This window comes from Chrysochloris asiatica, unplaced genomic scaffold, assembly GCF_000296735.1.
Source record: "Chrysochloris asiatica unplaced genomic scaffold, ChrAsi1.0 scaffold00138, whole genome shotgun sequence".
In the NCBI taxonomy this organism is placed as follows: domain Eukaryota; kingdom Metazoa; phylum Chordata; class Mammalia; order Afrosoricida; family Chrysochloridae; genus Chrysochloris; species Chrysochloris asiatica.
In genome coordinates, this window is record NW_006408656.1 from 8,618,775 (window position 1) to 8,632,082 (window position 13,308).

Genomic DNA, 13,308 nt, shown 5'->3' on the forward strand with positions numbered 1-13,308 from the left:
TTCTGAGCATTATCCCTGGACAGGTGCTGTCCATTTGCTTTTCTTTGGTTGATTGTTCTAAGGAGTATGCAACTCCCTAATGTTATTGTTGACTGTATAGGCCTACCTACCTTTTGGCTGAAAGTTGAACCATGAAGCTCTGTTCAGTTCCAGGCCTGAAGGGTATCTAAGAGCCATAATCTCAGGGCTTCCACCTGTCTTAATCAGATCCCTAAATCTGTGTTGTTGTTTTGTTGTTGTTTGTTTGTTTTAATGATTTTGAGTTCTACATTTTCTTCCACCCTCTCCAGAACCTCCTATTGTGATTCCTTTCAGAGGAATGAGTAGATGTAATGGGGTGCCATCTAGTTCTTTTGGTCTAAGGATTGTGGAGACTGGGGTTCACATAGTCCATTAGTACCTGGGACTAATTGTTTCCTTGTACTTTGATTTTTACTCCAGATAGAAAGAAAACAATGATTGGGCCTTAGATGGCTACTCATAGGCTTTTTTTTAATGTACCTTTTTTTTTTTTTTTTTAATTAAATGTTTTTATTTTGGATTGAGTGAAAGTTTACAGGGCACATCATCAGCTTCACATTCAACCATTCATATAGCTTGTTTCATTACACTGATTATTATCCCCTCCATATATCATCAGTTAACAGTGTTTCTCTCTATCCTCTTTAGCTTTTTTTTTTTGGGGGGGTGTACTCATAGGCTTTTAAGACTCCAGTTGCTACTCATCAAAGTAGGATGTAGATCATTGTGATCTATGTTAAGTCAATTATGTCTCCAATTTTTAAACACTGAGGCATACTGGTTCTTTTGTTCTAATTTACACCTCTAGCCCTGAACTCTGGATTTGTATCTTTAACATTTAAATTGCATCTCAAAATTTGTGTGTTCAACACTGAACTCCTGATTCCTTCCCTGCCTAAACCTGCTCTTTCTGCAATTATATCCCCATCTCAGCAAATGGCAGCTTCATCTTTTTAGTTGCTCAGTACAAAAATCTTGGAATCATCTTTGACTTATCTCTTTTTCTCATTTTCCACATCCAGTCTCTTAGCAAATCCTATCTTCAAAATATATGCAGACTCTGAACTGTTCTCACCACTCCACTACTTTAACATTGGATTTCTTGCCTGAATCACTGCAAGAGCCTCCTAACAGTTTCCTAACAGCTCTCCCTGCTTCTATAGTTGCCACTTCCAGCCCCCCACAGCCAGTCAGCATTTATAAAACAAGTAATTGTTTCATTTCTGTGCTTAGCGCTCTTCAGTGGTTCCCCACCCCACTCAGCAAAAGGCAAAATCTTTATAGTGGCCTACAAAGTCCTATATGATGTGACCCTGCTTCCGATATTATTGCCTAACACTCTCTCCCTGTGGGTCACCCCTCCAGTCACACTGAAGCTTTTGTTAATTCCTGGAACACAGGAAGCATTCTCCTGTCTTAAGGTCTTTGCACCTACTTCTCTGTCTTCTGGAATGCTCCTCCCCAGATATCTTCATGCATTTGCACCCTCACTCCCTTCTCCTTATATAAAATGGAATCCCACTGGTGTGGCACTGTAGGATAAGCACAGGATCAGCAGTTCAAACTTTAACAGTCTTGCCTCAGAAACCCTACACAGAGTTGCTATGAGTTGGAACTGACTCAAAGGCACTTAATAACAACAATAACTTCCCTTACCCTGCTTTATTTTTCTCTTTATCACTCCTAGAATGGGGACAAGAGAGGGATGTCAAAGGGGAAAGAAAGATGCTTTTAAGTTGGAGTCTGGAGGGGAAGCAGAGGAGCAGGACTCTCAGAGTTTATGGACAGAGGAACCTGTCTTCCTTTGACGCACCAGCAGGCGGCATCGCCGGCTTGAACTCCTCTGTCAGCCTGGGGTGGGGAAAGGAAGCAAATTTCTGTTTAGGGCAATCCCACAGATTTGTTGGGGCCACTGCTGAATTTTGGGGGAGTCCCAAGAGTCCAGCACAGTCAGGCTTTGGACTCTTTGGTGCCTCTGGGTGGTGGCCTCCAGCGCTGCAACAGAAGGCGTGAGAGGCAGAGGGTGGGCAGCGTACGCAGTTGAGCTCACCGCTGCGGGCGCATCCATCCCTCCCGGGCCTATAATTTGGGTTCCCCGGGCCTGGCCGCCCCTATCAGCGGCTTAGCAGCAGATGAGTCACCCGAGACCCTGGGCCAAGGCAAACACGGGGGAGGGGGTGGCGGGAAGGGAAAGGAGGTTCCTGAGGCTGCGCCTGGCTTTAGCCACCGCCTCAGTTGCTTGATCCCCCAATCTCCAGAGGCCCCTACTCTTTTCTTTGACCCCCACCCTCCAGGGCCCCAGTGTTCTTCCCAGATTGCTGTCTCTACACCCTCCAGTTTCTTTATAGGAAAGGCAGCCTTTGACAATCATTTCTTAGAGGAGAAAGGGGACCAGCTCTCTATGGCTTCCTCCCCTCATTAATGACAGCCCCCCACTTTCTTCCTCATGTCATAGCCCCAAGGTCTCCCTGGTTTCCGCCCCTCCCCTTTCCTGGAGCTGGCTGCATGCTTGGGGTATTAGGCAATGGGTGTGCACCCGAAGCCCTCTCCAGGCCCCGCCTGCCCCACCGCCCTCCAGCCGACTGTGGGTCAGCACTCAGTCTAAGCGATCGGTTGGGGCTGAGGGCACTGCGGGCCAGCTCAGGCCACCCAGTCTGTCTGTCTGTGGCCTCTAGTCCCAGAGTTGGGCTCCAGTGGAGAGAGAGGCAGGAATATGAGTCCTGGGATTAGGAACAAGCCTGTTTGGGGAATGCAGGAGTCACTGAGAAGTTGGGACCTAGGGTTGGTAGTTCTGATCCCAGCCCCTCGTAGGCACTTGACTCTATACTGGAGCCTGAAAAGAATCAAAAGGTAAAAAAAAAAAAAAAAGACACCAGAGGGAGACCCAGAGACACCTGGTGAAAGATAAATGTCTGTAAGGTTCCCATGGAGGCAGAGGAGCTAGAAAACTCATCCTCCCCGCTCCAGGACCCTGACTGGAGTTCCAGGTGGAAAGATCAGAACACAGGTGGAGGTGACTGAATCCAGGTATAAGAATGAAAACTACCTAGATAGGGCTTGCAGACTCTGGTGGCCTCAAGTGCCACACAGGGTTGGGTGCTTAGTCCCTAAAAGGGAGGTGAGGCAGGAGCTCTAGAGTTCCCAGAGGTGGGGAAATTGAAGAGCAACCCTCTGTGGTCACTGCTGTCTAGTGTCAGGGACTCTGGGACTTTCCCCTCCCAGCCTGCTCAGGGTTTGGCACAATAACCATCCCAAGGAAAGTGGCTGCCCTCTATCAGACCACTCTGCGCCTGGACTGCAGTGTACTCTGCAGCATGGGGGAGCATCTGCAGCAGCACAGACTGGAGGCAAAGCCCGGCTGCCCCCATGGCTTCCAGGCCACCGCCAAGGAAGAGTTGACTGTGGTTGTGGGCATTAGCCCTATGGCTCTGTTTCCCCGGGGGCTGCTCTCTGAATCAACATGCCAGCTTTGGGTGCTCGGGGGCCAGCCATGCCTTGGGCTGCGGTCTGGCAAGGGCGGGGGGCGGCTGGGAAGCCTGGGGCCCCTCTCTGGCAAAAATAGCCCAAAGTGGTTAGAGCTTTGAGGGTGAGTCAGGCAGTAGCTCTATGGCGCCTAACCCCTTCACTGCCGCCATAGCTTGCCTCTGTCTGTGTCCCCATGAGCAGGCTCTTTCTTGGCTGCCCTCACTGGACTCATTTTGGGATCCCGAGACCTCCCTCACTCCATGTGAAGCAAGTCTGCAAGTCCAGCAGGAAGAGAGCTACCAAAGTGCAAACTCTGAGATGCCTAGAAGGGTAGAGTGTCTGCAGCAGTCAAGGTTGCCTGCAGGCTGAGGGAAGCTAAGGGCTGGCTGAAGACCTTTGGGCTACTGAAGCCTCTGCTAGGGCCAAATTCAGGCCAAGGCTGACCCCTCCCAAGGGGCAGGTCCAGGGATCAGAGGTGGGCGGGATCCCAGTGGACCAGATGTGCTTCTTCTGCCCTCTCAGAGTGCCCTGTTCAATGCCCAAGTCGGTTCTCAACTCCGTCCTCACCTTGGCAAAGGCGCCCTCCAGCCACCTGTTCTTGGTGGGGAAACTGAGGCAAAGAGAAATGATGAAAGACTTGGCCACTCGAACTGTGTATCCACCCTCCTTACCGCCTTGGCGACCTCAGAGCAGGTGAGGGGAACTCTGGCCACCTCTTCCTTCACAGAGGGGCCAAGCCCAAACCCGGCGTCTGGGGAGAGGGTGTGTGTGTGTGTGAGAGAGAGAAAGATTGCTGGGAGGAGGGGGAGCGTTTGCGTTCCGAGGTCAGGGCGGGGGTTGAAGGGGTGTAATGGGAATGACCTGGGCTCGGGGAGGGGCCGCAACTAGTCAACTGGTCAACCCCGGCAGAGTAGCCGGTGAGTTCGGCGCTATCGAGTCCCTGGTTCTTTGCTTGTCCGCTCGCTAGCTCACTCGATCGGTTCACTCCCTCCCTCCCTCCCTCCCTTTCTCCGCGCGTCCGCTCAGGCGCTGGGGAAGCGACGAAGAGGAGTGGCCCTGCCGGGGAAGAATGCGGCTTTGCCGAAGGGGCAGAACCCGACGCAGTCTCCCCACGCTTTGAGCAGCCCGAGCCCAGCCGAGGCGACCCCACCGCCCGGGACGCGGCCCCACTGGAGGTACTTGGGAGCGGGGAACGCAGGGAGGGCAGGGACGTGTCCACGGACCGAGACAGGCAGACCTGCATCCGTCCACAAGGACACAGAGACGCAGATAGAGATATTGCCTAAGCAATAAAGGAGTGCTCCCAGATTTGGAGGGCACAGAACGCGAAAGCAAAGGGGTGGGGACCAAGGCTGAAACTCGTGTGGACCAGACAGGAGGTGAGCGGCTGAGAGGAACGTGCAGTTAGGGAGTGGGGCCAGTCTGGGAAGAGGATTCAGCGTGTACCACGGTCCCTTTCAGGCGGGAACCACATCCTGGTCCCCCTTTTTGCCGCACCTCTCATCCTTCTTGCCTAGGAAGAGTGGAAAGAGCGGGTTGGGGAGACCATTTCTTTGCCCTTCTCTCCGAACCCGCCCGCCCTCGACGGCACCTGGAGGCGACACCCCTCCCCCTTCCCGCTGTAGGTGGTGGGGAACCCCCTCCGAACCCCGCCCCCAGCCCTCTGGGGGCGTGAAGTTGGGTTGGGCGGGGGAAGCGATCCTGGGGCCCTCGGAAGGGGAGCGGTGGAAGAGGTGGCGGCGCGGTTGTTGCGCGCCTCTCTGGGTCAGGGTTTGCGCGTGTGTCTGTGTGCCCGGCATTGTGTCTGCCTGGGCAGGGTGGCAGGGGCACTCGTGTGAGTTCCGAGCTACGAAGCCAGTCTACGACTCGACTCGTCTTATTTTAGCCCTCCAGAACCCAGGGTCTCTGGGCATCAAGGGGTGATTCTTATTGTGGTTCCTTTGGTTTGGGGAATGGTGAGAAGAATCAGTGGGTGGTACCGGTGGGTTAGAAGCCCGAAATAGGGCATCCTTCGGCGGCCTGGGAGAGCCTTCGGATTCCTGAGCCGATCTCAAGTCGCCCTGTTCCTCAGGCCCTGATCCATCTGCCCACCGGGGGGCCTCCGGGCCGGGCTTCGACATGCTGGAGGAGCCCCGGCCACGGCCTTCGACCTCGGGCCTCGTGGGCCTCCTGTTCCTTGCGCTATGCAGTCGGTGAGCAGTTCCCTCTTGTCTCGCAGCCAACCGGAGAAACCACGGGCCCGGGTCTGGGGGAGCTGGAGGGGGTGCAAGCCCTGAACCCTAGATCCCAAGCCGCCCCCTTTGCCTCCAGGGCCCTCAGCAATGAGATTTTGGGCCTGAAGCTGCCAGGCGAGCCGCCGCTGACGGCCAATACCGTGTGCTTGACACTGTCGGGACTGAGCAAGAGGCAGCTGGGCTTGTGCCTGCGCAGTCCCGACGTGACGGCGTCCGCGCTGCAGGGGTTGCACATCGCTGTCCACGAGTGTCAGCACCAGTTGAACGACCAGCGCTGGAACTGCTCGGCGCTGGAGGGAGGCGGCCGCCTGCCACACCACAGCGCCATCCTCAAGCGCGGTGAGCCTGGCGGGGTGGCTCTGCGCTGCCGCCGGAGCTGGGGTGGGGGCAGGCCGAGGCGAGCGGAGGCGGGAAGGGACGGGTTCACGGCTCGTGGAGGGCCTCTCCCGGGAATTCCCCCTCGGAGCCGCGCGGAGCGGGGTCTGGCTACCGTCTGGGCCCCTGAGCGCCTCACTTTCACCTGTGCGCTGCCGGCAAGGCAGCTGGGTCCGGGGCTCTCCCACCCCAGGGCCCCCTTTCCTGCCTCCGCCCTGCTCGACCTAGGTTGCACCTGTGCGTAAGAGATGCCCCCAGCCCTGGAAGCTTCAAAGCCCACCCCCATTCCTTCCCCCCTTTTTCTTCCCCTTCCCTCTCTTGGAGACAAGCCCGGGCTGGTGTCCCCAAAGCCTCCGCGGGGGTGGTGAGACGCCCCCAGCTGTTTAAGAGTTAAACTTGCTCCCCTAATTGCCGGGGTTCCCAAGAGCTGAAACTGGGAACAAAGACCCCGATGGCTTTGAAGCCAGGGAGCAGCCCCTTCCTCTGTGTTGTGGGGGCCCCAGGTGGTGCTCACCTGAGCAGGTGAGGAACAGTTAGAGGGGCGAGAACAGGTCACTGCGGGCCTGGTCTGGGAGGCCTGCTGCTTGCCTCTCTCCAGGCCTTGCCCAGCTTACTTCCCGGAGGTGTAGATCCAGCGGTGCTCCATCCCAGGGGTGGGGGTAGTGCTTTGGGGACTACGGGGTTAATAGGCAGCTGCCATCTGCAGGGGAATTCCCAAGACGTGTGCAAACAGCTTCACCCCTGGAGGGTTGGAGTTGGGGGGAATCGGAGGCTGGGCTAGGAGCCCTGCATCCTAGGGTGGGAGAGACTCGGCCCCTAAGGAAATGTGTCTCTCATCTTCTCAGGCCTCCAGAGACTGTGACTTAAAGGAAGTGAGGGACCCTTCTTTCTCCACAGTCCTGGTGTGGAGAAAAGCTTTGATGCCAAAATATGGAGCAGGTTTATCTAAGTCTGGGAAGGTCTTGTCATCTTAAGCTTGTGACCCCCAATTCTTAACAAAGGACCCAACTTTTTAAGAGAGCCTCAGGGAAAATCACCCCAACCTCTCCCTTCTTCCAGTGTTTTATAGGGTAATGGTAGGTTAGGATAAACATAGAGGGCAGTCTTGAAGGACAAATGTAAAACTAGAACCTGGGAAGGGCAGGTGCTTTGGGGGAGTTGGGATGGTAGAGGGTAGGTTGCTTTAAAAAATGTTTTAAATGATCCTGAAGCCAAAAAAAAGAGAGAGCCCTCAAAGCTTCTGCTCCCACCCCACCCAACCTCCCTGCAGGGCTGGAAATTTTTTTAAGGTTTTGGATGGAAAACTCAGGAATTCCCTTACAGTCCTCTCCCAACCTCAGGAGGTCTCTCCCTCTGGGCTAGCTCTTGTATGGACACCTGAAAATCAAGGAGTAATAGAGTGAAAATGAGCCGCAGAGATCTTGCCCTTTTATAATGAGGAAACTGAGACTCAATTCGGAATTTCTGGACTTGGAGGGTGGCTGTTTAATACCCTTCCTCTCCAACTTCTTATCACCCTTATCCCTACCATTATACTGTTTTCACCCCCAGGTTTCCGAGAAAGTGCCTTTTCCTTCTCCATGCTGGCTGCAGGTGTCATGCATGCTGTAGCCACAGCCTGTAGCCTGGGCAAGCTGGTGAGTTGCGGCTGTGGCTGGAAGGGCAGCGGTGAGCAGGATCGGCTGAGGGCCAAACTGTTGCAGCTGCAGGCACTGTCACGGGGCAAGAGTTTTCCTCACTCTCTGTCCAGCCCTGTCCCTGGCTCAGGCTCCAGCCCTAGCCCCCAAGACACTTGGGAATGGGGTGGCTGTAACCATGACATGGACTTTGGAGAGAAGTTCTCTCGGGATTTCCTGGATTCCAGGGAAGCGCCCCGGGACATCCAAGCACGAATGCAGATCCACAACAACAGAGTGGGGCGCCAGGTATGTGTGTCCCTACACTTGCTAAAGTTTGAAAGGTTAATTAGGATGGGTGTGGAGAGTGAGTGCCACTTAGCAGCTGGGTGGCCTGAAGCAAGTCTCTGGACTTCAGGTTTGCATTGGTAAAAAGAGCCTGAAGATAACCACCCTACAGTGTCTTTCAGACTGAGCTAGCAAGTAGCAAGGGGGCAGTAGTAGCTAAGTGGTAGAATTCTCACTTTGCATACAGGAGACCCAGGTTTGATTCCTGGCAAAATGTACTTCATGTGCAATCACCACCTGTCAGTGGAGTCTGTCGGTGTATTTTTATGATTCAGAACAGGTTTAAGTAGAGCTTCCAGACTAATACAGACTAGGAAGAAAAGCCTGGAAAAAATTAGACAACGAAAACCCTATGGATCATTATGGTCTGATCCCGTTGTGCATGGGATTCCTATGAGTCAGAAGCTGTTAGTTAACAACAGCAGCAAGTAACACACCCACCATAGAGCCTAGTTCTTGGCAGGTGCTCATGAAATGGTAGCTATAGTTACTGCTGCCTTCCCTGCAGAATTTAGGAGTGCTGTAGGCCAGACTCCCCATTTTAATAGTGCTCAGTCTGGAAAGAGCACTGGATTGGGAGCCAGGACAACTGGAGTTGAGTCCTGTTCTTAGTGGTTTTAGCTCCCCAACCATAAAATGAGGGAGTTGGGTTACTAGCTAACCTCAAAATGCTTCATGGTCATGCTTGCCTCCATTTGTCTTTCCTTTGCTGTTTCCTTCCCTCTCCTGTGCCTCTGTGCTCTATTCATTTGCTGCCTTCCCCTCCACCTCTGCCCTCTCTGATGTTCTAGGTAGTAACTGAAAACCTGAAGCGGAAATGCAAGTGCCATGGCACATCAGGCAGCTGCCAGTTCAAGACCTGCTGGAAGGCTGCCCCAGAGTTCCGAGCAGTGGGGGCAGCACTAAGAGAGCGGCTGGGCCGGGCCATCTTCATAGATACCCACAACCGCAACTCAGGAGCTTTCCAACCTCGTTTACGGCCTCGACGCCTCTCAGGAGAGCTAGTCTACTTTGAGAAATCTCCTGACTTCTGTGAACGAGACCCTGCCGTGGGTTCCCCGGGCACACGGGGCCGGGCCTGCAACAAGACCAGCCGCCTATTGGATGGTTGTGGCAGCCTGTGCTGTGGCCGTGGGCACAATGTGCTCCGGCAGACACGAGTTGAGCGTTGTCATTGCCGCTTCCACTGGTGCTGCTATGTGCTGTGTGATGAGTGCAAGGTCACAGAGTGGGTCAACGTGTGCAAGTGAAGCGCAGCCTCCCCATGGGGCTAGGCAAAGGGAGTGTGTGTGACAGAGGCACCTTTGCAAACCCTCCACTGTTCCTGGAAGTGCTAAGCATCTCCTTGAAAACTGTTTTGGGCATGGTGGGAGACAGGTGGAGTCTGTGATGTATAGCTCTCCCTACAGTGGGAGGGCCTGGGGAGGGAGCTTTCACCTCTCTTCTGCTCCTTGAATATCTGAATGGACTAAGATGAAATGCACTGTATTGCTGACATTCCACCCCCCCCACCCCCATCCTGCCCCCAAAATCAGGGCCGCTTTAGCCTTAATTCATTCTCCTTTTGGCTGGGGAGTCTCTGAAGTTTGAAAACTCTTCTCCCTTGAGGGACAACCCCAGGCATTATGTGGACCCATAAGACCTATATTTGGAAAGAAACCACCCACTCATACTTGAGGTTGCCAAATTCCTTTACTACAGCCTGGGACCCTCTTGTTGGGTAGTGGAAGACAGCAGTAGAAAGGCTTTTCACAGTGAAGGAACAGTGCTGGAAGGTGCTCTCCCCTGAGTCCTTGGAGTTGCTGGTTCAGGCCTCAGTGAAGCTGTGTTCATTCATTCAAATGTTAAAGCAGGATCCTTCAAAGGAAGGGTTTTACCTAAAATCTTTTGAGCCTCTTTTTCCTTCTTCAGCAGGAGGTGTGTGGGAATGGATAATTTATTGTACTGAGATTTGTTCTTGGTTCTTGTTTATAACTAAAATAAATTAAGTTACTGGACTAGTGGATGTAAATGGTGATATTTCTGCCCACATTTGGGATCCCAGTCCATCATTTACCAGATGAATCTCCTGCCCTCCTACATGCAATACCTGCCTGGTCCCACAAAGGGATTTCAAATGGTCATAGGTAACTAGCTGGCAATTTTAGTGTGGAAAACCAGAGGGGATGTCTAGGAGGGCAGGCTAAACATTCAAACCTAGGCCCTATTTACTCTCTGTATGTGGAGTTCTGGTGTGGCTCTGTAAGATAAGCACTGGAGTGTTGGTGGTTCAAACTCACCAGTTGCTCAAAGCCCTATAAAAGGTCATTATAAGTTAGAACTGACTTGAGGGCATACAACAACCTGACTCAAATTCTAGAGTTCACTATAGTCGCTGCCCTAGAACAAGGGTCAATACATTTTTTCTTCTGTAAAGGGCTGTTGTTATTAAGTTCTGACTCATAGTGACCGTGTTTGAACTACCAACCTTGTGGTTTGAAGTCCAGTGCTGATCCTATACAACCACACCAGGGGTCCCTGTAAATGGTTAGATGGTTAATATTTTAGGCTTGTGGGCTTTGTCACTACTTAACTTTGCTATTATAGATCAAAAGCAGCCATAGACTATACATAAATTAATGGGCATAGCTGTGTCCCAATAAACTTAATTCACAAAAGTATTGAACTGCTAACTGTAAGGTCAGTGGTTTAAATTTTTTTGTTTTGTTTTAAGAGCTAGATTTGACCTTTTTACCATAGTTTGTTGGCTTTTGCCCTCGATCAGGAAGCCACTTCTGTTCTGGACTTTTCAAGTTCTAAATGTATCTCAACATTGAACCTAGACCCAAAAGAAAAGGTGTGTTTTCTCTCTGGCTCTAAACCAAAACATGTAAAGTAGATGCAAGACTAATGAGAGATATGCAAAACAAAGAGCCCTGGTGGTACAGTGGATTAAGCATTGGGCAGCTAACCAAAAGGTCAGCAGTTCAAACCCACCAGATGCTCTGAGGGAGGATGAGGCAATCCTATGGCGCCTTGACAAATCCTATGGAGCAGTTCTACTCTGTCCTATAGGGTTGCTTGCTATGAGTTGGAAAGGAGTTGACAGCAATGGTGGTGGTGGTGGTTGTGTGCTGTGGAGTCGGTTCCAACTCATAGCCATCCTGACCAGGGTTTCTGAGGTTATAAATCTTTATGGGAGCAGAAAGCCTCATCTTTCTCCTTTGGAAGGGCTGGTAGTTTTGAACTGCTGATCTTGAGGTTAGCAGCCTGACTCATAATCACTACACTACCAGAGATCCTTTGACAGAAGTTGCTGTTGTTGTTATTGTACCATCAAGTCAGTTCCTACCCATAGCGACCCTGTATAGGGTTTCCGAGGAGCAGCTGGTGAGCTTGAACCACCGACCTTGTGGTTCAAAAGACTTTGTTTCGAGCTTATCTACTTCTGTCCTGGTGTGGTAGTGTAGATTAATGCGCTGGACTGCAGAGTTTCCACTCCCCCTCTGGAAAACAGCATGCTTTCCCACTGAATTTGTTGCTTGTGCATTTTGTCCTTCCTTACTGGGGGCTCTTTTGCATTTAATCTTGGTAAAATAATTTCTTGATCTTTTAAGAGATAACCATAACAACAGAGAATAGAACTTTTTTTTTTTTTTTAACTCTTTATTCCTAGTTCAAGAAACAAACTGTTATGTTTCCAAGAGTCACTGCAAAAAAAGGATACGCATGGCACATTTAGACTGCATATTTATGGGGCTGCCAGATGCTGACTCTGACAGGTTATCTACTTGTCCAGGGAAGGTAGAAATCATTCTCTTTTCTCCTTTAGGCAATAGATATATCTGCTATTTAAATTACTCTCAAAATTAGATGTAAGGATAAAATGCACTAGGGTAACAGGAAATTTTTGAGGAGTGTTGGATTAAGGCAGTATTTTATATGCTACAGTTCCACTTGAGCACTGGGAATTCTGGGTTTGGAAATTTAATGGAGTCAGGAAGATATCACACCCTTATTTCAGACACTAACTGAGCTTAATGTGTGTCTAGAAGGAGAGGGGAGTGCAGCTAGAATGGGCATAAGGTATGAGCGTATTGATAAAGACTATGCAAAGTGAGAACTTTTTCAGAAGAATTGCCAATAGAATCCCAGCAAGTATATTTCAGTTTTTTTTCCTATTTCCTTCCTCTGTATTCCCTTTGGCGCTGTTTCTAGCTTTCCCTCTTCTTTCATCAGATACACTCTGTGGCAAACTTAAGCCCCAAACCACAACCTTGAGAAATTCCAAATGGATTTTGTCAGCAAGGCCAGCCCCTACCCCACCTCCCTCCTGCTCCTGGCACATGCACTGGGCTCAGGCCCAGGCCTGGGGTCAGTGACAAGGGTGGGAGTGAGTGTACAACCCACAGAGTGGTGACTGCAATTTCAGCCCAAAAGCAGCCAGGGGGAGGGAGGATGACTGATGAATTGTAAGTCCAGCCTCTTGGCCTTCTTCTGGATGAGCTCTTCTCCCCATAGCCTCAACCAAGTGGCTGGGAAGCTGGGGAGTGGCAGTGACTGACTAAATGCCAGGCGAGTAGCAACACTTTTCTATGTGCTCCTCTTAGCTTTGAGTAAAACCTTTCACTGATGTGACACCAGTCGCTTTCCTTCTCAGACTCCAAAGGACTGAAAGGCTTGGAGATTTTTCAGTCCCATCAGTCCTGACTCATATACTGTGGTACTTGCTGCAAACCATATTAGGCTGTCACCATTTCCATCCTTTTGTCATAACTGGGATCCAAACTCAAGAGAATCTGGTTTGAGCAGGAATATCAGTAGGTTCCACCTCATTGTCAAAGTCCCACAATCAGATTGGTTGTAGACACTAGGGAGGGGGGAATGTATAGCATAATTTTGGTGGTCAGAGTGTGGGGACATGATCTGTGGGAGGTGCTACTATAAAATTCTAGGAAAAGAAATAAAAAGAGTAAAGCAGTCATATGGATTAACTCAGCACCTACTCTGTCAATTCTGACTCATAGTGACCCTGTTAAGGGTTTCTGAGGAAGAGATGGTGGATTTGAACTGAAGACCTTGTGGTTCCAAGTCCAATGCTTATCCTACAGTGCCACACCAGGAGTCTACCCTGTTGTTGTTGTTGTTAAGTGCTGTCGACTCAATTCCGACCCATAGCAACCCTGTATAGGGTTTACGAGGAGCAGCTGGTGAGCTTGAACCACTCACTGACCTTGCAGTTCAAATGCTTTGCAGTCTGGCACATTAAC

At 51.2% G+C, this 13,308-nt stretch overlaps 1 protein-coding gene across 1 annotated transcript; it reads left to right on the plus strand.

Annotated features, from left to right (window-relative positions):
- The first annotated feature begins 5,563 nt into the window (after positions 1–5,563).
- On the plus strand, positions 5,564–9,655 carry WNT10B (wingless-type MMTV integration site family, member 10B). Its single transcript, XM_006870094.1, has 4 exons — positions 5,564–5,678; positions 5,797–6,059; positions 7,647–8,020; positions 8,851–9,655. The coding sequence occupies exons 1-4, from the start codon at positions 5,605–5,607 to the stop codon at positions 9,307–9,309; spliced, it is 1,170 nt and encodes a 389-aa protein (XP_006870156.1). The 5' UTR covers positions 5,564–5,604; the 3' UTR covers positions 9,310–9,655.
- Positions 9,656–13,308: the final 3,653 nt, after the last annotated feature.